General features: G+C 41.9%; 1 protein-coding gene across 8 annotated transcripts in view; it reads right to left on the bottom strand.

The window, feature by feature from the left end:
* The window catches only part of CCDC88A (coiled-coil domain containing 88A), a 270,112-nt gene that overhangs the window by 46,300 nt on the left and 202,018 nt on the right, over nt 1-21,794 (bottom strand). For 7 of the 8 annotated variants that reach the window (XM_068232537.1, XM_068232539.1, XM_068232542.1 and 4 more), the window contains 5 exons: nt 21,574-21,666; nt 17,753-17,967; nt 11,570-11,647; nt 5,495-5,698; nt 2,812-2,883 (listed from right to left, as the gene is read on the bottom strand). In XM_068232537.1, the coding sequence (XP_068088638.1) occupies nt 2,812-2,883; nt 5,495-5,698; nt 11,570-11,647; nt 17,753-17,967; nt 21,574-21,666 (662 nt within the window). The remainder of the gene's footprint in view (nt 1-2,811; nt 2,884-5,494; nt 5,699-11,569; nt 11,648-17,752; nt 17,968-21,573; nt 21,667-21,794) is intronic. The other variant, XM_068232538.1, reaches the window with a different exon arrangement.

Raw genomic sequence — 21,794 nt, 5'->3', positions numbered from 1 at the left:
GCTCCGGCCTTACTCGTGCATTCCCAGTCTGGACCATCCAGAAGCTTCCCACTACTGAGGTATCCAACTTTTTCTTATAAATCTCTTTTTAAAATTCCCTCACCAGTACATGCTATGTACCATGCCATGCTCCTGACAAAGAGCTTGAACACCACATAATGAAGTCACAGCAAAGAAGGAAACGGGTTTGTGGCACAATTCACAAAAGGGAACAGAACGTGGGATGGGTGGTGTAGATAATGAGGAGGGGGTAGCTATAGGTGGCAGGGTCACTAAGGGGGCAGCAGCATTGCTTGGAGTGGTGTGTTTTTTTTGGGGGGGCGGGGGCTGCCTCCAACAGTTACACCTATAAGCACGAGCATGCTGTGTGATATAAGAAAAATCCAGCACAGTGTAAAGAACATGATCATTGCTTTAAAAATAATTATCCACGAGAGAGAACTTGAGTTACAGTTGAAATTCTGTGATCTTTTGTGATTACTTTGGGTGAGAATTTATTCCCAGTTATTGTACAGACCTGACGATCTGCTGAACAGCTTGTTCTGTTCTACGCAGAGAGGACGAGGTATCCCAATGCGGGGTGGCCAACGGTAATCTTGGCCAAAGATTTTCTAGCTTGGTCAATCACTGAAAGGGAGGCCATCAATGTCAGGAGGTATTTTTACACACTCTATATTTCTACTGAAAATGATTACAAGTAACTAGTTTGGATGAGGAAAATCTGAAATTTATATGTTGCTTTATCCCGTGTGTGCCTCCATCTATTATCTATTCCCCAAAATTTAGGATAACACTGAGGACTAAGAGAAGTGTGGATATTTTAACAAACACATATTCAGACTTCTTCAACACGTGACATTTTGTTTTTCTTTTGAAGTCCAATATTTAAACCCTATCTTTCCCAAACCTTTTTCCTGCATGTTTAGATGTAACAAGGACAGGATAAAACTCACTGCCAGGAGAGGTTCTCTTACTGCCTGCTGCTATACAGGAGTCCAAGTGAAGCTCACTGCTAGGAGAAGATTCTCTTACTGCCTGTCGCCGTGGAGGAGTCCAAATGAAGCCCATTGGGGGCTTCTGTGTGAAATGTAGCTTACTGGCCTCCCCAAGAGCTCCCCTTCTCTCCCTCTACAGAGTGCGAGCGCAGCATATATAAAAAAAGACTCACCGGCACTGTAGAAAGGAGGTTAATTGTAGCGGATGGGGGAAAGGGGGGCACATCTGGTGGAAAGGGGGCTGCTTAATGGGGCACATCAGGCTGGCCAGAGGGTGCGGCTTGAGGGTGTGTGGTCTGTGTTAAGGGGCGTGGTTTAGGGTGCCAGAGCTTATGTGAGTATAGGCTCCTGAGCTGTAAATCCACCCCTAACTGCTTCTATTTGATGACTGATGGAGTTGAGAGGGTATCAGCACACTGCACTCTCCATCATTGTGGCACTTTAAGCAGAAGACAGAGCTGAAGTTGTCATAGCTAACAGGGGGACTCTAAGTAATAGAGCTAACAGGAGGACAAAGAGGTGGGGTAAATATAAATGATTAATAAACCTGCGGGGTTTTAATAATTTCTTAAAATTAAAATTTACATGTTTGGACAAATTCTCTTTAAAGGAGAAGTCGGCTTTTGTTAAAAAAGTCAAACATAATTTCTGCACAAACCATCCTAAACAAATAAAATCCCTGTGTCGCTGCGTCCAGCTGTCCCTGTTTTTTGCTACTGCACATGTGCGCAGTAACGGACAGCTGGATGGGACCAGGGAGCGAGGTGGGCGGGTGCATGCGCAGCGGTTGCGTGCACGCACATGCGCACTGGCGGCAGAAAAAAGACCTAGAGCCCGTTTTTAAACGGGGTTGAGTCTACTACTTCTCTAATAAAACATAAATAATAATATTCTTAGAAGCAATATATGGTTTCCCGAAGCTGCCCAAAATGAAATGTTGGTTTCTTGCAACCACTGTAACCACTTAGTGAGAGGACTCACCCCTTCCTGCTTGTGTAATTGGCGCCCTGCCTTTCCAGAAACATACTGTACACAAAGGAAAAAAAAAAGTGTCCCTACTTCAAAAGGGGGAAGTCTCAGGATCCAGCTCTGACACCTCACAAACTGCCAAGAACCTTAACAAGCCTGTGACACGCACTCGTGGTTTTCAGTTTGGACCAAATCAGGCTCAGCTATTTACGCTGGAACGGAATGCAGCAAGTGCGCCTGCGCGAGGCGCGTCACCGGCTTGTTATGGTTCTTGAAGCTAAACTGCCGACAAGCTTGTTGGCGGATTTTTGTGTTGTGCCAACGCTGGGTCGGGGGTGCTGAGAATTACAGGAGAAGCCTGTTTAGAATCAAACGGCTTCCCCCTACCGAGGTAAGTATCCCCTAGGGGCACTTTTTTTCACTACAGGTACACTTTCATTTTCTTTAAAATTTCCATCTGCAACCAGCTCGGATTTCCAGTCATGCCATCTATCATGCTTCTTCTCTTTCACACTCATTCAAATGGCAGGAGTCAGGCAGCTGCTTGCAGAAGGAACTTTTGCAGCCGATAACTTCTAAAGGGCAATTTTTTTTAAAAAGGTATACATTAAAAAATGTTATTCCTTTTCCATTCGTGATTCAATGACAGTTCATGGGGTTCTCCTTTAAGGGTTAGTGTGTGGCTGGGCCCTGAGCAGATCACACCATGGAAATCTCTACGGCTGATCACACAGCAAACACGGAACATGTCCAGCACAAGCATAAAGCAGTGCAGCTTGTGTTATGTGCAGTCAGCAGAGGAACACCATGCATACAATCCCTGACCAGCCCTACAGAGTGGATTTACCAGGAGCTGTGGCACCGGTGTAGGAATCGTCACTAGCACCATGCCCGCTGACGTCCTCATACGAAGCGCCATCTGTAAAACAAAGAGCAGCATTACACCGGATGATAGCATAAAGATGCAGTAATATACAATATAACATTCAAAAAATGAATATTTTCAGTACGGTGTCCTGAAAGTCAGACGATTCACGAGGTGAAATATTGAATCTAGTTTTACTCACCTGGAGCGTCTTCCGGCCCTAGACGTCATTTGGGTCCCTCGCTGCAGCTCCTGTTCTCCCAGTGTCCTGCTGGCAGCCTCAAAGGATCGCCAACCCCAGATTGATCCGCGACCTCTGTGCATGCTGGGATTGAACACGACGACGAAAGTCATTGGGAGCGTACTGCGCCTGCTACTGCACAGGCCTAGTACGCTCCTGGTGATGTGGGCGCACTCCCCCGGGGCAGACGCACGCTCACGCAGGAGATGCCGACTCATCGGGGGTTGGCGATCCTTAGAGGCACCCAGCGAAACCCGGAGTGGACCAGAGCTGCGACAAGGAACCCAAATTATGTCTAGGGGCTGGAGGAAGCCCCAGGTAAGTAAAACAAATTTAATATATCGCCTCATGAGTCCTTTAAGGTTTACAATTTATTTTTTAATCAATAGTGTGTATATATACACACTTGATTAAAAAATAAATTGTAAACCTTAAAGGACAGTTAAAGAGAGGAGGGATATGGAGGCTTTTCTGTTAAACAATATCAGTTGCCTGGCAGCCCTGCTGAACTATTTGACTGCAGTAATGTCTGAATAAAGGCTCATACAGCCACTCAACAAGTCTTTTAAATGCACAATTATCAAACAACTTTTGTTGTTGAAACAAACCAAAAACGTTGCATGCTATTGTTCAAACAACTGATAAGCCGCAGCTCAAGTCAATTCAACAGTTGGATTGACTTGAGCTGCGTCTTATTAGTTGATTGAACAATAGCAAACAACTTTTTTGGTTTGTTTCAACTACAAAAGTTGTTTGATAATTGTGTATTTAAAAGACTTTTGTTGAGCGGCTATATGAGCCTTAACACCAGTTACAAGCATGCAGCTAATCTTGTCAAATCTGACAAGAATGTCAAAAACACCTGATCTGCTGCATGCTTGTTCAGGGTCTATGGCTAAAAGTATTAGAAACAGGATCAGCAGGATAGCCTGGCAACTGGTATTACTTAAAAGAAAATAAATATGGCAGCCAGCCTCTCATTACAGTTGTCCTTTAGCAATGAGGTATGGGTGAGGGTTAGTTGAATGGGGAGACACTCTAAAACTACCAACAATGGGCACGCTTAGTTACAGATGAGGGGAAATTAGACAGGCTAAACTCTCTAAATACATACAGGGTGCATTTCTCTGTTTTCTTCTGTCCTGTGCAAGAGTTCAGGTCCACTTTAAGCTAAATACACTTTGCCTTCATATTCACCAGATTTTAACATCCCCAGAAAACTCTAGTAACTCTGGCTGGTTGTAATTCATGTGATCACTTTCTATTGCTCATGTGTGTGACCAGTTTACTTTAAAAATATCATACACAAAAATGTAAGTCCATATCCAATATCCAGAGCCATAGAAAAGCATGCTGGAAAATGAGCTATTCTGACAGAAGCCCACTCAGGAGTAAGGTTAACATGCACTATGCCAAATCCCTCAACAAAAGTTCTATCTGCTGATAAATGTAAACATGGAAGTGGCATTTAAAAGACAGATGAACATGAGCTTTGCAGTAGCTGGATAACAGATGTGTTTAAATCAGATTATTCCGATTTCTGCTGCGACGCTGTAAGAGTCATACAAGATGGCTTTTTCCATTAACCCTTGGGTCAGGCCTATGAGACTGGCGAGAGCAATGACCCAAGTCATGCTCAATAATGCCACATTCTTATGAGCCTGGCTAAGGTACCTAACAATAAACACGAAATAGATGTTTATAAATAGTGCAGGCCGGCAACAAGCACCATACATCATAAGAGGACTACCGGTAAACCTCATTCCTGTAGAAAGTGGGAAATGAAGCCAAGATGCATCTTTAAGACTAATAATATCCTCCATTTATTCTCTGCCTTACATATAGTTTTTTTCATTGGTAGTGGCCACACCCCTTTTTGTGTTTTATAATAGTTTGGTTTACGAACCACCTTTGATTGCAATTTTCGTATTTCTGTATATTGAATATATTTATTACATGGTTTTATCAGTCCTTTCTTTGCTTCCACCGGATAAGTCTACATAAGTTGTTGAACTTGGATTTCAGGACAATGGCAAAACTCATATCCAGATGGCCCTGGTATGAAATTATTAAGGGCCATGTTCTTTAATTTTAGTAATGTCACCAGAGACCTCAACACTTCATAGATGGTTTGGTGAGGACTTTTTCGGGTCTTCTTCACTGGTGGAAAACAGAAGCCCCTTTCCATGGAACACAACATGAACATAACAGTTCCAACATTTGACACAGTGAGGATTTGCATCAAGTGTACCCTGAGTGGCTTGCTGTAAGAATGGATACATGAAGGCAATTACTATGCTAGCACACTAATAGTATAGTTATGTTAGTCCACTGGAAACAGATTAGTATGTTAATAAAGCTGCCTAATCCCCACAAAAACAACAACAAACAGATCACATGTAAAGGAAAACACAATGCTTATACCTTTACTTTTAGGTATCTGCTTGGTTCTGAAGCTCGTGGCTGAGTTGAGGGTTGAAAAGTTGATGGCGGTTGTAGAGAAGGCCATAGTTCCCAAATCTTTCCTTCTTTTGCCTGTAGGAATTTCATCAGGACCCTCCAGATTTTCAGCACTACCTGCCCACTGTCCACCTGCCAGGACCATGGACTGGACCAGGTCATTCATGGCTGGGATGCAAATGAAAGCAAATGAATCAGCGTGATACCAGGTGCCATCTTTGGTTGTCTGACAGCCATATAAAAGCAGTAGAAAGCGCAGTGCAGGTCACAAAAGCGACAAGTTCACAAAGCCATTTCAGTTATGGCATGCATTCTGTGGGCAATGGTGAAAGCGGGTGGACATGTACAGCAAATGTGGCACTTGCACATTACTCATAAAGCCTTGAATGTATTCCCACCATGCTGTTAAAGCAGTGATAAACGGCATAGCTTGCCAACAAGTTATGCTGCTTAAGGATGACCGGATGGCATGAAATGGAGAAATAAGCAGTACAGAGAATGGGCAAAGTGCCCCTGTTGTCTACACACAGTGCTAGAAGCCATTTTGTTGACTGAACTCATGATTAACCCTTGTGTTGGATAGGAAGAACCCTGTAACGTTTTAACGATATACAGAACTAGACCCTCAAGAATTCAAGAATGGACTTATGCTGTCTCATTTAGCATCATCTAAGACTACAAAATGGCTGCTTGCCTGGAAAGACAACATGTGCACTTACAGCACTTTTTGGGTGCAGGAGAAATCAACGCCATCTAGCACCAAGCATTGGCGACCCCTTTGAAGAAGATTTGCAGTCAGCGATGATGGAGGGGTCCATGGCCAGTGCAGGTGACCGTGTTTTGAAAAAAAAACACTTTGCGAAATGTCGCTATAAGATAGCACAGTGTGTTGTGAGCTGGCTGTTAATTAACCAGTGTCGCTTCTGCTACAGAGTGAAGTTGGACACGTTTAGGCAAGTATTCATGACCATTTATAATGTCTCCAAAAAAAACATGTCCCCAAGTCTGTAGTCCTGCGATAATCAAAAAGTTCAAAGAATATCCAAATCCTGATTTGATCAGAAATAGAATTGGCATCAGCCAAAAGACATTAAAAGGGCAAATCAGATTCAGGAACTACCGATCAATTAATCAGTAGTTAGTTAATTAAAGAACCACCATCGCCAAAATTTAAAATGCATGAAACAGAACAATAAAAAGTACATTTCAAAATACGTTATAAATTACTTTTCTCGTATGTTGGTGTCATTTACAGTAGGTAGTCCAAATCTGACAGAACTGACAGGTTTGGAAAAGCCCACCTTCTCATGGATGTTCTTTATTTTAATGGGGTTTTCTTCATTTTCAAAAGCCCCTAGTGAATGGCAGTTGTTCAGTCCAACTGCCAGAATAGTGTGCAAACAGGTAGGGAGGCAGAATGCATCTTTGTATAGATCTTTTTCAGGGAGTGCTTTTGTAAAGAATAAATGAAATACAGAGAATCCCCCATGAGGAGATGGGCTAGCCAAAACACCTGTCCGTTCCATCAGATTTCTACTGTCTACTGTGACAGCAATGTGTTTATATGCATTTTACAATTTTTCGCAATAGTGTTCCTTTAACGATCAGCCAACAATTCCAAAATCTAATTAGCCTCGCACAAAGCACTTTTTATGATCAAGCAAGTTCAAATCAAACCAGAATTTACATACTAGACCAACATTTTCTACGGTCACCACCCATAGTAATTTCACAATCAAATGAGGGGAGTGACCAAGGACTTTGCAATGTAGCTCAGCTATCTGTGTCGATACAGATTAAATAGCATCTGTTGGTGGGAATTCAAACACACTCCTCTGGAAAATGGAAGTACTGCAGGCAGAAAAGGATTCCAGGTCAAGAAGCTGGCACTGGTCAATTAAGAGATGACAGTAAGGGCCTGATTCACAAAGCGGTGCTAACAGTTAGCACGCTGGTGAAAAGCCCTTTATCATGCCTAACCTCAGTTTAGGCGTGATAAGTTTAGGTGTGATAAGTTTAGGTGTGATAAGTTTAGGCGTGATAAGTTTAGGCGTGATAAGTTTAGGCGTGATAAGTTTAGGCATGATAAGTTTAGGCACCAACTGGGTTAGCACCGCAGTGCACAGCTGATCAAAAGTTTTGCGCTAGCAAAGTCTGGTGCACTTTGCATAGTTTAATGGCGCTGCTTTGCGTGCAGGACTTTGCGCGCGATCTAAACGTATTTAAACTTATGCCTAAACTTATCACGCCTAAACTGGCTTTTCACCAGCGTGGTGCAATGGTCATCACGCCTAAAATCTCTAACTGGGTTAGCACCGCTTTGTGAATCAAGCCCTATGTATGCACTAGAAGCTGCTTCATTGGCACTAGTGTGGTGTCCAGCAGAGCTACATTTTATTTACTTTGAAATATTAGGGGTAGCAGTAACTTCTACACCCTCTCCCAGTATACCGATTGTGACATCATCCATGTGCGTACCTACTGTATTATACAGCCTACATGAGATTTGAACGTAAGGGAAAGCTGAGAAACGGCTTACCCTTCTCCTGCACAAGTACTGTCGGCGTTAATTTCCCCTCCAGGCTGCCATGGATAGTGAGGGAAAGACTTAAAGTTCCAGCTACTGCTGGTGTCCGAATTACAGGGTTTTTGTCGTAATTTGTGCTTCGTGTTTTGACGGTGCCCAAATATACTCACTGAGCGCCGCTATAGACACAATCCCTATTATGACCTATGGTGGAGCCTACTGCGCCCAAATCTTCTGTGCTGTTTTTACAATGCTCCATCCATGTTGCTACTTTCTACTAAGAAAGTGTCCCTACAAATGCATCTGGGCTTATTCAGTAAAACATTGCAAGGTGCACATGTGGTATCCATTCTGGATAGTGTACTGGTTAAGGGCTTTGCCACAGGAGACTAGGGTTCGAACTTCGGCCAAAACCTATTCAGCAAAGAGTCCTTGGGCTAGACTCCCTAGCACTGCTACTGTCTATAGAGCGCACCCTAGTGGTGCAGCTCTGGCGCTTTGAGTCCGCCAGGAGAAGAGCACGATATACTGTAAATGTTTTGTGTCTGTCAAATAGCTACTTCAGTAAATTTAGAATCATTGCTATAGATTACAATTCTACTTTCTTATTTTGGTCACTGAATAAGCCTGAATGGTTATTTTTCTGCATGTGTTGGGATCAGGTAAGCTTTAATTTACTTTAAAATATAAACTATAAAAGCCCTAACACTGTCAATGTATTAGTGATGTCACAAATCTAGCCAGGCAGTAGTTCCATCCTTCCCGTAAATGCTAGGTATACAGTACGCTTACACTGATATAAAGCATGGCCTATCAGGAGAACATATAGCTTTTCTGCCAACTGTGTAAAACTATTTTAGGCAATCCTACCGGCTTCCAATTACAAGGTCACACAAGTTCTTCATTATTTTGTAATAGGACAAGAATGTACACCGTGAGTTATTCATCCAACTTATTACACAGCAAGGAAGATCTTTGGCTTTCCAGGATTTAAAAAAACAAAAGTTCTGGACATTTCGTTCCTTCCAAATGCTGGTTAGCCACACACTCGCCAATAATGATTAGTATGCTTGCGGGAGAGATTAATACAGTTTCTGGCTTATTTAGTAAGGCAGTTCTAAGTGCAAAAGCCACCCAGACAGGGCAGTGATGAGCAAAGAGCTGAGGCACAGGGGTTTTATAATCAGACCAGGTTGACTTGTGTATCATGAAAGTGAGCTACTGTAAAAACCGGAGTCTAAGTCACATGACCGAATATCAGAAATTTTCATTTTCTGGTGTCCATGCTTGTGACCACATTTTAAAGGCACTTGAATTGACCTGAAGAAGCGCGCTGAGACCCATGAAACGCATTGTCATTTTAGTTGTATACACTACCCAGCGCTGGAGTATCCTAGGAATGAGCTGCATTGTCATTTTAATCGTGCTGAATAAATAATTTAATCTTTTTACATTAACCCTGTGGTTTGGGTTCTTCCATCTGGAGTGGTAAAGACACTTCCCTCCACCTTATTATTATTTTTTTGTTTCATTACATTACCTATTTTTGGGTGCCTCCACCCCCAGTACTATACATTACATCTCCTTTTGAGCTGTTCACCTTCCGGGTGTGGTGTTATCTACAACCAAGAAGGACCAACCAGGAGTGCGACCATCCAGTTCCAGTAGGACCTGGAATACCGAGCGGGGACGGTTATTTCCTCGTTGGCGATATATGGTGGTTGCAGGGACTGCAACCCACCTTTGTGAGTATAAATACTCTTATACTACAATCTAACATCTAATACCCCACAATACTGCACCATTTGCCTCCTGGTCTCTCCTTGTCATACAGGTGACCGTGGTATCCCCACAGTGACCACCTTTTCTACTAATATCAGAAAACATTCTGATTTTAGGTCATGTGACCTAAGGCACAGGCTGTAGCAGATCTGCACCATTAGCTTTCACATCAGTAGACTATTCATTCACTTTGGTAATGGCGAGGTACATTTATGCAGGTATCAATTGTTTCTACCCACAATTTTTAATACTCTAACATTTTTACATAGTAGTAGCAGTAGAGTAGTGTACGGTGTTATCCATCAGTAAAAGTGATTCAAAATTTCTAAATTTTCACATAGGGACCTACATTTTTAGGTGTGATTTAACAGAAATGTAGAACTTAGAACGATATTACAGTCTTACCAATTTTCTCAAATGTATAAATGTACTTAAAAGGACCACTGTCGCAAAAATCTTAAAATTTTAAAATACATGTAAACATATACAGATAAGAAGTACATTTCTTCCAAAGTAAAATGAGCCATTAATTACTTTTCTCCTATGTTGCTGTCACTTACAGTAAGTAGTAGAAATCTGACAGAACCTACAGGTTTTGGACTGGCCCATCTGTTTATAATGGATTCTCAGGGTTTTCTTTATTTTCAAAAGCACTTAGTGAATGGCAGTTGCTCCATCCAACTGCCAAAAAAAGTGTGCAGCAAGCAGGGAGGATGGCCAGCATCTTTATATAAATATTTTATAAGAATTTTTATAAAGAATGAAGGCCTGATGGAGAGATGGACTAGCCCAAAACCTGTCTGCAATGTCAGATTCCTACTACCTACTCTAAATGACAGCAACATAGGAGAAAAGTAATTTAATGCTCATTTTACTCTGGAAGAAACATGCTTCTTATTTGTATGTGTTTACATGTATTTTAACTTTTAAGATTTTCGTGACAGTGGTCCTTTAAATTTACATAGAAGCTGGGTTCAAAAGGCAGGACTTTTTTTTAAATTTAATTAAGTATACTTTTTTATAGCTACTGTATCTATAGCTGAGTAAGCTGGAGTGTTTCTCTCGTTTACTTTGCTAGCAGACAAGGGGAAGAAGGTGTGTCTTGTGGGAATCGATCTACATTCAGTCTAAAGAAATCTGCTGCTGCAGAGTAAGTATGCCAGAGTACTTGCTGGTCAACTAGAGATGGTCATGCAAATAATTTTGAGTTCCCTGCAAATTTCATGGAGATTGAAAATAGGCCAATCACGTTCACTTCCTGTCACTTTCGTTTTGGTCCAATTTCAAGAAGCATACAATTTGAAATTTACATTTGAGTTGGAATTATTTTCATCTCTAACGGTCGCCCATCGCCCTCAGCCTGCAAAAAGTATATTTACACGATTGTGATGTCACATTTCCTATAAACTGAATTTTGATACATTCAACTATTAAATAAGAAAAAATATACTAGAATTTGTAAAAAGATTATGTACAGCTTGACACTACAAGCCCTTTAATTTTGGAATATACTATGAATGACTGTAACTGGCACATAGCACTTTGCCTTACTGAATAAGTAAACTTCCAATGAATGCACAGCCGGGTCTAGTTCCCACTGAACACCCTCTCTGATGGCAGCAGGACTGGCAGCTTGCATGTTAGGGAACACAGCGCAGTCCGGGGTAAGCTTAGTGAGGTATTAGTGATGGAAGCCGAGAACAGCTAGCCAAACTGGTGGAATGTCTTACACACGGAGCGGCGGTAGAGGGCCTTCATTTTGTCTTTATCCTTCGGTCTGTTCCTCATAAAGGGCAGTCTTTTCAGTGCTTATGTCACAGCATGGGAAGAAAGGGAAAAAAATCAAAAACAAGGAAAACGGGAGAGGAGATAAAGCAAATCAAAGAGATGAAAAGAGGAAGAGGGAGAAGAACACATGGAAGAAGTTAAATGCTGAAAACGAAAGACAGAAATGAGTATGTACGAATTTCAACTTTGCATGCAGAACTAGACAAGACAGACAAAACATTGGTGCATGGCAGGATTGGCGGGTATGGCAGGTGACATGAACTCCATCTGCGATTACTGAAGAAAGCTTTGCCAAATAAAACATTTTCCCCATAAGGAGTGAATGAGCTTCTCAGGGAGAGAGAGTATATGTTGATAATTACCAAAAATTTTAAAAAATTCAGATATTCTATATTAGGTCAGAGATGACTTCCTGTTGACCATAAGATATTATTGGTAACAAATTTTATCAAGTGAGATTCTCCAAAACAACCTGTAAGTGAACTTATCCCTTAATGTTCACGCTATGCAACTTCCACCAATGAAACAGGCCTCCCTGCAGATTAGTGATGGTCATGTCTAGGAGAACTCATGGAAAAGCATGTGATTTGTTTGATCAGCAGATAGATTTGCAAAGCTCTTATTTGCTGTGATCACATCCGCTTTAGCGCATGATCAGGACTAGCAAATCAAAAACTTGCATATCTATCACCTGACCAAACTGATCACATGCTTCTCCATAAGTTCTCCTAGACAAGACCATCACTACTGCTAATTTGGTGGCAGCCATCACAGCGGCCTGAGACAATGTGTGTAAGAAGAGACTATAGTAGAGCTTTGTGCTGAACCCATTTCTCAAAGGATGGGCAACACCGGACACCTACAGTAGCCTCAAAAGACTGCATGCAAAATTTTTCATTCTACTTTAGATGGGAATGAGAAAGGACTGAACATCAGTCAGGTACTCATTATGGTTGGCTTCCAGTTGGACATATTTTCTTTCCTGGTGCTGTGTGCCCCTGGGACGAGAACTAAGGAGAAACATCTCAATAGGTTCTTATTTATCCAGATCATAGGTCATCCAAAGAAAAAATAAGTAGCTTAAATTGTTTTTTTGTTTTAGAAAAGAGGTTTTCTCATACTTTCATAGCTGTCCAGAACAGTATGTTACCGTGTTTTGCCTACTGGTGGCTATGTACATTTCTACTGAGGTGGACTACTTCTGCTGCCCAGCAGCAAGTGTCCTTTTGCAGCTCATTGGTAAACCTTGCAATTCCCTGTTCTGCCTGTTGGTGGTATCTGAAGCTATGTGAACCTGGATTTCTCCACCAGCAGGTATTCCCCATTAGTCTGCCTAATCTGCCTATAATCAGTGTATCAGTGAGAATGACTTGCTCTGTAAAGGTGGCCATACCTGACTACATTTTTGGGAGTTGTTTTTTTGTTGACCACAGAAATCCAATTGATTTAACTGCAAAATCTTATCAATATACCATGTGCATCAGTGGCGTAGCAATAGGAGTTGCAGAGGTTGGGACCACATCAGGGCCCTTGTGCCAAAAGGGCCCCATAGAGCCCTCCCTCAATCACAGTATTAGCTCCTTATTGGTCCTGTGCTTGTAATAATCACTTCTATAGAATCTTTGAATAGTATTAATCATTAACAAACTGTTTCCCATTCCCTTCTTGCACCTCTAATACTGTGGTTGTCCTTGGCAGGTTTTAGTGCACTATAAATTTGTTATGTATACAGTGCTTGGGGGCTCATTTCAATTCTCTTGATCCTGTGCTTTATTTTTCCAATACATCACCTATTTATCAAAAAGGTCTGAAAAAAAATACGACTGTTTAATTTTAATGGATAAAAAAACCAAGGGGAAATCTATTGATTTGGTTGAATCTTATAAGGTCACCTTTAGAGTCCTTGAGCACCATTTTGTACATTTCAAACTACTTAGGGCCATATGCAATTCACTTTTTCTCCCACGATTTCTCCTAGGCAATATTTTCACACCTCATCAATAAAATGCTTTTAAGCCACCAGCAAGTAAAAAAAATACTCAGAATAATTTTGACAGTACTTTTTTACCTACTGTATGGTACTTTTCAATTGCAGACTGCTGAATAGTTATTTAAAACAGAAAATAAAAAATGATACCCTAGGAGAAAACTTGGGAGAAAAAAAGTTAAATTGAATAACGCCTTTGTTTCTTCTTTGGATTTACCATTAGAAGCTGCCCCCTTGCTCATTCTGTCAGAATAGAAGAGAAAAAATGTGTTGGCTGAACTTGGGTTTTCAGTGTCATGAGATACAAGAATTTTTGAAGCTTACGAGAAATATGATTGGTGACAGGTGGAAGGGAACACAATTCTGATTGGATGAGAAAAGATAGACAGCAGACCTGTCACACACAAACACAAGGAAAGAGGTCAGGGGAAGACAGATGTAAAATCTGAGACTGTCTGAAGGTTCCACAACCATCTCCAGGTATGAAGAGAGAGGATGCAGTACTGATACAAAGATGGTAAATTGTCTATTTTTTTTTTGAAGGGTCAGTGCATAGAGTGCTAATATTTCAGCTTAGAGTAGTTGCCAATGGGTTGTATTTCACATCTTCTAGTTCTCCTGAAATCTGGTATGGTGATTTCTGTATGTGCAATTCTTGCCATAGCTTCAGTTGCCATAGCTGTGAGTGGGACTCTCTCACTTTCTCTGCAAGACTGTTAATTCCAATATACATAGAATGTAGAATAGGCAGTGTTAAATTAGGGAAAAGCTTGCCACTACTGGGCGAGTCACTCTCCTAACATCCATCAGTAATAGAATCATAAGAGGACTGACCCTTTAGAATCCAACTCCACGGTGGTATTTTGTTTTAAATTCCTACTTAGGCTTCTTCAGTAAGGCAGTGTTGATGTGTAAACCAGTGCATCTGGGTGTGGACTGGCTGACTCCCTGGTGGACTGACCTTGCAGTTTGAGCAGCAAGACCACACTATTTGTCTTGTGGTGTAAACCAGTGCAACCAATCAAAATAAAATGTACTGTGCCAACAGCAGCCAAGAGATACTTTCTGACTGGTTCCTCATGGTTATTGCACTCTGCACTTTACAATTACTCTTTGCACTGCCTTAGTGAACACAGCCACAAACAACAAAATGCCACTTTTTTAGGGGCTTCAAACCGTTTTCTTTTAAATCAGCACTAGCTTCAAGAATATTTAAATCATTTAGAGTTGAAAAAGACAAGTTCCTCGCCTTCATAATATGATCAAAACTTTTTATAGTATTACAGGTGCTAAAGGTGGCCATACGCTGGTCAATGTGGCCAAAAGATAGATTCCTCTCAGATTATAACCTGATCATATATATCTGGTAGAATTCTTCAACACACTTAACAGATTTTTTTTTAATTGATTTTGGCATGAAATCTATACAACTGCAGCAATGCTCTGTTCGATGCAGTGCAACGCTATGGGCTGTCGATCTGCCGCCGCTCCCGACTCGTCACCGAGCGATATCTTCCACCTGGTACGATCGACCGAAAAGTCCTAAAACTGATTGTGCAGTCGATCGGATTGGCATGATAGAGCATCGATTTCTAGCAGATTTGATTAAATCACCAGCATATCAATGGAAAAATTCACCAAGCGTATGGTCACTTTAATTCTCCTGTGAGAATTCATAAGATAATTGATAAGTCTTATTCACTACTTTTTTTTTAAATGTTTACTCCAACTGCAGTAAATTTGAAAGTCTCTTTCATAGACACACAATCTGCCTTTTAATTCAGCAGTTGAAATGGACAATTAAACAGTAAATAAATTAAGGTTGCTATACACATCAATTTTCTTATTTGAATCCTTGTAGATTCAATTCACCTGTTGGGAATCGATTCCACAAAATGTGAGATCGATCGATTTTTTAATCCATTTTAAACAAAAATCGATTGAAAGAATCGATCGGACGGAATGGAAAATGTTAAACAATCGGGCGCAGGGCAAGAGCGTTGGCAGATCGGTGGCCCATAGCTTTGCACTGCAGCTCTGCAGTTTGATCAATTTTCTATAGAGTCCCTGCTGGACTCTATTTGAAATTGATGTGCTGTGCATGTTAGGAGTAAATTCCTTCTGAATCGATTCTTTCGTTTTGGAACATTGGGTGGAAATCTATAAGTGTGTGGCCAGCTTTAGTTTTCAACATTTTATATTTTCCTCAGCAAATAACTAAAAAGCAAGAAGACCAAAAAAGGAGGGGGAAGAGGATAACAAATTTAGTTGAGTGATGAACTCCTATTGGTTGAGATATAGTGGTACTTCTAGACCTCCATCAGGGATACATTGCTGAAGAACACAGGTACTCTATGGCTGACAATGTATAGGCCACTTACTGAACACATAATGCACACAAACACTTTAGAAACAAAAACATCAGTTGAAGATACAACATGGAGTAGCTTAGCTACAGACTTTACTACATACAAACACAAGAGAGAACCTACCATCCAAACATGAAAGAAACTGCTTTTAACAAAACATTTTACACATGAATTAGTCCAGAAAGATTATATTAAATGATATTCATTTAACAATACAGGTATATTATTATTACACATAATATTAGTGTTTAATACAAATGTATAAAATCACTATAATATTACTTAAATTAAAGACTATAGAGTTTTTATACATCTGCATTATGTTTAATAGTATTGACTTCTTAAATTTTTTTTTTAACTAGAAAATTAAGAATTACATTCTCATGTCCGTTTGCAGCACCCGCTGGTCTTACTGACAATTTCTATTTTAATTGGAGATATAGAGAACAGACTTGTGGAAGCAGCCATGTTCAAACAAATCAGGGAAAACAGGGGCGTTTCTTTTTAAATTAGGTGCTGCGTAAAATGCTTGCAGGCCAAAAGTATACAGGTCACTGTGGCAAAAGATGTACAATTCACATATTTAGATTATATTATCAGAGCATACTAAAGCACTGTGACTTGACAAGCAAACTCAAATTAATGGTCATAGTCTAAGCTGCTTAGCATAGAGCATACATGTCCAACTCCGGCCCGTGGGCCAAATCTGGCCCTCAGAGCCATTAAATTTGGCCCTCAAGTGGTTTCCCCACTTTGCATTATGTTTGTCCCACAATAGATTACCAGGGAAGCTAGATTTTAGATGAAGCCCTAAAATATCAGGGAATCCATATGGGAGGGGGAATGCACTAAACACTAAGGTACTGTATAGGGGTGGGTGGGTCTAGACACCAGGGAACTGTATAGTGGTTGGAGGGGGCCATTAGACACCTGGGAACTTTATAATGGAGGATGGTGGCCAGTAGACATTGAGGTTGGCCTGCGACTTGGTCCTAGTGTACAATTTCGGCCCACTTTGTATTTGAGTTTGACACTCCTGGCATAGAGGAAAACTACTTAAAGGGAATCTGAAGTGAACAAAAACTTATGATATAATGAAATGTAAGAAACAGAACATTAGTAGATATGAGTAAGGCATGAGTCTCATACTGTTTCCAGTACAGGAAGAGTTAAGAAACTACACTTGTTATCTATGCAAAAGAGCTTCTCTGAGCTCGGGCGTGCTATTTTCTGAAGCACTTATACATCAAAGTAACAGTGACCGACAACTTCAGATGCTTTGCTCTGTTTCATAGTTTAAAATGCAGAGTGTAGTTTAAAGAGATAGATGCAGTGTTATGAAAAAAAAGCTATAAAACTGAAAATAAAAATATGAGACTTTTCTACTAATGTTCTATTCATTATCCATACTATATACAAAATTCATTGTATCATACTTTTTATTTTCGCTTCGGGTTTGCTTTAAACAGTTTTCGAGAATATACGTATGTATAACCACTTAAAAAAAAATTGGGCTGATTGCAAGAGAAAAAAAAAACAAAAACAAAAGAATTATATTGAATAGTATGCATTCACTTTAAACTAACCACATTGTATCACAATGCTTGCATTGAGTGATGGCAACCATTAATTAAAAAAAATAAAGTAATAATAATCAGTAGATGTTGGAAAATTCAGATTTCCAGCTATGTGGTGTAATATTGCAGTAATCTTTGTGAGCAATACAAGGAAAATAACCCACTCATGACAGTAATAATGTGAATACTCACTGCTGCTTTTCTTGGCCCCCAGTGGATGTCCGTCCTCCAGGGAGTTGGAGCCTACAGACGAGCTGTCTTGGCTGTCTTGCGGAGGCAGCTGCAGGAAGCCCTCACTGGACTCAGATCGGGAGGGTGTGAGGGTGAGGGATCTCAGGCGGTCTCGGTTGACATCCTTCTTGGACTTGATCAGCTTCCTCATCTTCAGCGTTATCCAATTTCCTCTCCTAAGGATATACAATTAAACTGGTTAGAGGACACCAATGTGCAACCAAAACAACTATTTTCAAATTGCTAAATGACATAGGGGGATGGGTAAGGGGCTGTACACATGCTAGATCTAGGGCGAGACTGCAATAACCAACCATCTCGAACAAAGATTGTCTAGTGCGTATATGAGGCTTTGGAGTGGCCAGATCTGACAAATGATAGATCAGAAGTAGATGGGGCAGTATTGATCGATTTACCACTTTGCTCACCTTAAAAGAATACTGTAGGGGGGTCAGGGGAAAATGAGTTGAACTTACCCGGGGTTTCAAACGGTCCCCCGCAGACATCCTGTGCCCACGCAGCCACTCACCAATGCTCCGGCACCGCCTCCGGTTCACTTTTGGAATTTCAGACTTTAAAGTCTGAAAACCACTGCGCCTGCGTTGCCGTGTCCTTGCTCCTGCTGATGTCACCAGGCGCGTACTGCACAGGCCCAGTATGGTCTGTGCCTGTGCAGTACGCACCAGGTGACATCAGCGGGAGCGAGGACACGGCAACGCAGGCACAGAGGTTTTGAGACTTTAAAGTCGGAAATTCTAGAAGTGACCTGGAGGCAGGGCCGGAGCATCGGTGAGGCTGCTCGGGCACAGGATGTCTGCGGGGGACCATTAGAAGCCCAGGGTAAATTCAACTGATTTTCCCCTGACCCTCTACAGTATTACATTAATTTCAATCAGATTTCAGCAGAAATCTGAACAGGAATCCACCGGGCAACGCAGGACAAATATATGTAGCCATTACTCCACCAATGCTTCTTATCCTACTCCTTTCACTGCCAAACTAAATTGTTCTTCTGATTGCAAAGCTATTCAGAATCAACTAGTATTTTTGTGATTGCTTTTGCTGTGGTCAATATATCACTAGCAAAAGTAAAAGTGATTTATCTGCTAGAAATATTAACCAGAGTAATGTCTGCATGAGGGCCCAATAAGGGAAGGTAAAGGGGAGGTCGAAAATTGAGGACTTCAACAGAGGTGTATTTACATCCTAGAAACAATAGTGAGGCGAGGGTGGGGGGGGTCTTTTTTTTTTATTTTATTTTTTCGGTGGCATGCATACAATGTGGTTAATAATAGTTTATTATTATTTATTTTTATAGTGCCAACTAGGGATGGTCAATGAGAAGCAAATAATTTTGAGTTGATGCAGGTTTATGCAAATTCTGTATGCAAATGTATGCAACTTGAAAATGGACTAATTAAATTTTACCTTAGCAGCATTTGATTGGTTCATGTTGAAGCTGCATAAATATGCTTACAACTTTTGCATAATGCTGCATCTCATTGACCATCCCTAATGCGAACACCGTATTGCTGTACACAGTACAGAACAAATAGTGGGGAGCAACGATACATGAATGGTTCAGCACACTATCCTGTCAGGACATCCAGCAATACAGATACATACAGTATATTGTTGATGTGTGGTTTGAAACATCACCAATACTAGTAGTACATTTTCATATTGTAAAGTACAACAGAAACAAGAAACACTAGAGGGTGGTCCCTGCCCTAATCTTATATGTACCGTATTTTTCGGACTATAAGACGCTCCTGACCATAAGACGAACCTAGTTTTAGAGCAGTGCTGTCCAACTTCGCGGGCATGGAGGGCCGATTTTTTCCCAGGGCACATGGTGGAGGGCCGGCAGTAACCCCCCCCCCCCCCCCCTTCCCCGGAAAAAAAAAAAAACACTAGCAGCAGTTTCCCAACAAAATGCACTCAGATTGGCTGCAGATGTCCTCACAAAACGCCCTCAGATTGGCTGCAGATGTCCACACAAAATGCTGTCAGATTGGCTGCAGATGTCCCCACAAAATGCCCTCAGATTGGCTGCAGATGCCCCCACAAAATGCTGTCAGATCGGCTGCAGATGCCCCCACAAAATGCTGTCAGATCGGCTGCAGATGTCCCCACAAAATGCTGTCAGATTGGCTGCAGATGCCCCCACAAAATGCCCTCAGATTGGCTGCATATGTCCCCACAAAATGCCCGCAGATTGGCTGCAGATGCCCCCACAAAATGCCCGCAGATTGGCTGCATATGTCCCCACAAAACGCTCTCAGATCGGCTGCATATGTCCCCACAAAACGCCCTTAGCTCGGCTGCAGATGTCCCCACAAAATGCCCGCAGATTGGCTGCAGATGTCCCCACAAAATGCCCGCAGATCGGCTGCATATGTCCCCACAAAATGCCCGCAGATCGGCTGCAGATGTCCCCACAAAATGCCCGCAGATTGGCTGCAGATGTCCCCACAAAATGCCCGCAGATTGGCTGCATATGTCCCCACAAAATGCCCGCAGATCGGCTGCATATGTCCCCACAAAACGCCCGCAGATTGGCTGCATATGTCCCCACAAAATGCCCGCAGATTGGCTGCAGATGTCCCCACAAAATACCTGCAGATTGGCTGCATATGTCCCCACAAAATGCCCGCAGATCGGCTGCATATGTCCCCACAAAATGCCCTTAGATCGGCTGCAGATGTCCCCACAAAACGCCCTTAGATTGGCTGCATATGTCCCCACAAAATGCCTGCAGATTGGCTGCAGATGCCCCCACAAAATGCCCGCAGATTGGCTATTTCCAGCCCCCTCCGCTCCCCTCCCCTCGTTCCCCCGTGCTGCTGCTGCCGCCGCCTCACCTCTCAGATCGGACCAGGCAGGAGATAGGAAAGAAGAACCAGCCATGATAGGAAAGAACCAGCCACACCGGCGCACGGCAGCTGCGCGGCGAATTTGAATGCAGGAAGTGACATCATCGGTCACGTCCAGCATTTAAAGTCCCCCGTGCGGCTGCCGTGCGCCGGTGTGGCTGGTTCCTTCCTATCTCCTGCCTGCCGCCGATCTGAGAGGTGAGGCGGCGGCAGCAGCAAGGGGGAACGAGGGGAGCGGAGGGGGGCTATAAATATTACATTATAGCCGATGAATGGGGGAAACTTTAAAAAAAAAAATTCCCTCAGCTCTGGGGACTCGGGGGTTAACACTGCCACAGCAGGGGGGCCGCGGCAGAAGGCCTGGACAAAAAACAGGGGAAAAAAAATATATTTTCTAAACCTGGTGCATCCATAGTGAAGGGGCATCTTGTGGATTATGATTTGTAGCTCATGCCCCCTTTGTCCTACTTGTTTTCCTTTATGCCTCTTTGTGTCCCTCTGTGTTGTTCTCTGCATGGGCACGGTACAGGGAGTCCCCAACATTGCGGTGGGATGGAGGTCCGTATTGGCAGGCGTTAACAAGTCAGGAACTCCCAGCATTTGGACTGTAAGACGCAGTGGCTTTTTCCCCCACTTTTGGAGAAGAAAAAGTGAGTCTTACAGTCCAAAAAATACAGTATTTCTTTTGCATTGCTTTCACAAAGGTGAACAAGATAAGCAAGTATTTTCTGCCTTATAAAAGTAAACTAGATAGGCAAGTATTTGTGCCTTACCAGCTATTTCCTATTGCTGCAGGGAGAGACTGTCTTTAAAATGAAAGAGTTGAACAGACTCAGCAGCCTGCATGAAATCCCTGAACAGCAGAATCCTGTGACAATTTCTGCTGAGCAGAATCCTGTGAATTACCTTCTGGGAGGGGAGGGTTCATAGAACTTGTACTGATCCATTATCTTCTCTTCCAGCTTTTCTTTCTGTTTTCGGAGCTCGTTTAATCGATCCCTAAAAGATGGAAATAATAGTGGTTTTATACTCATCTACTCTCACTTGTAAACATTGGCCTTACATGTGCTACATTTCAATAAAGTTTTTATACAATGAACACAGTAGAACAGGTAGGATTAAGCAAA

The sequence above is a fragment of the Hyperolius riggenbachi genome, chromosome 4 (assembly GCF_040937935.1).
Source record: "Hyperolius riggenbachi isolate aHypRig1 chromosome 4, aHypRig1.pri, whole genome shotgun sequence".
NCBI classification, from domain to species: Eukaryota; Metazoa; Chordata; class Amphibia; order Anura; family Hyperoliidae; genus Hyperolius; species Hyperolius riggenbachi.
This window is presented reverse-complemented; position numbering and strand designations above follow the sequence as displayed.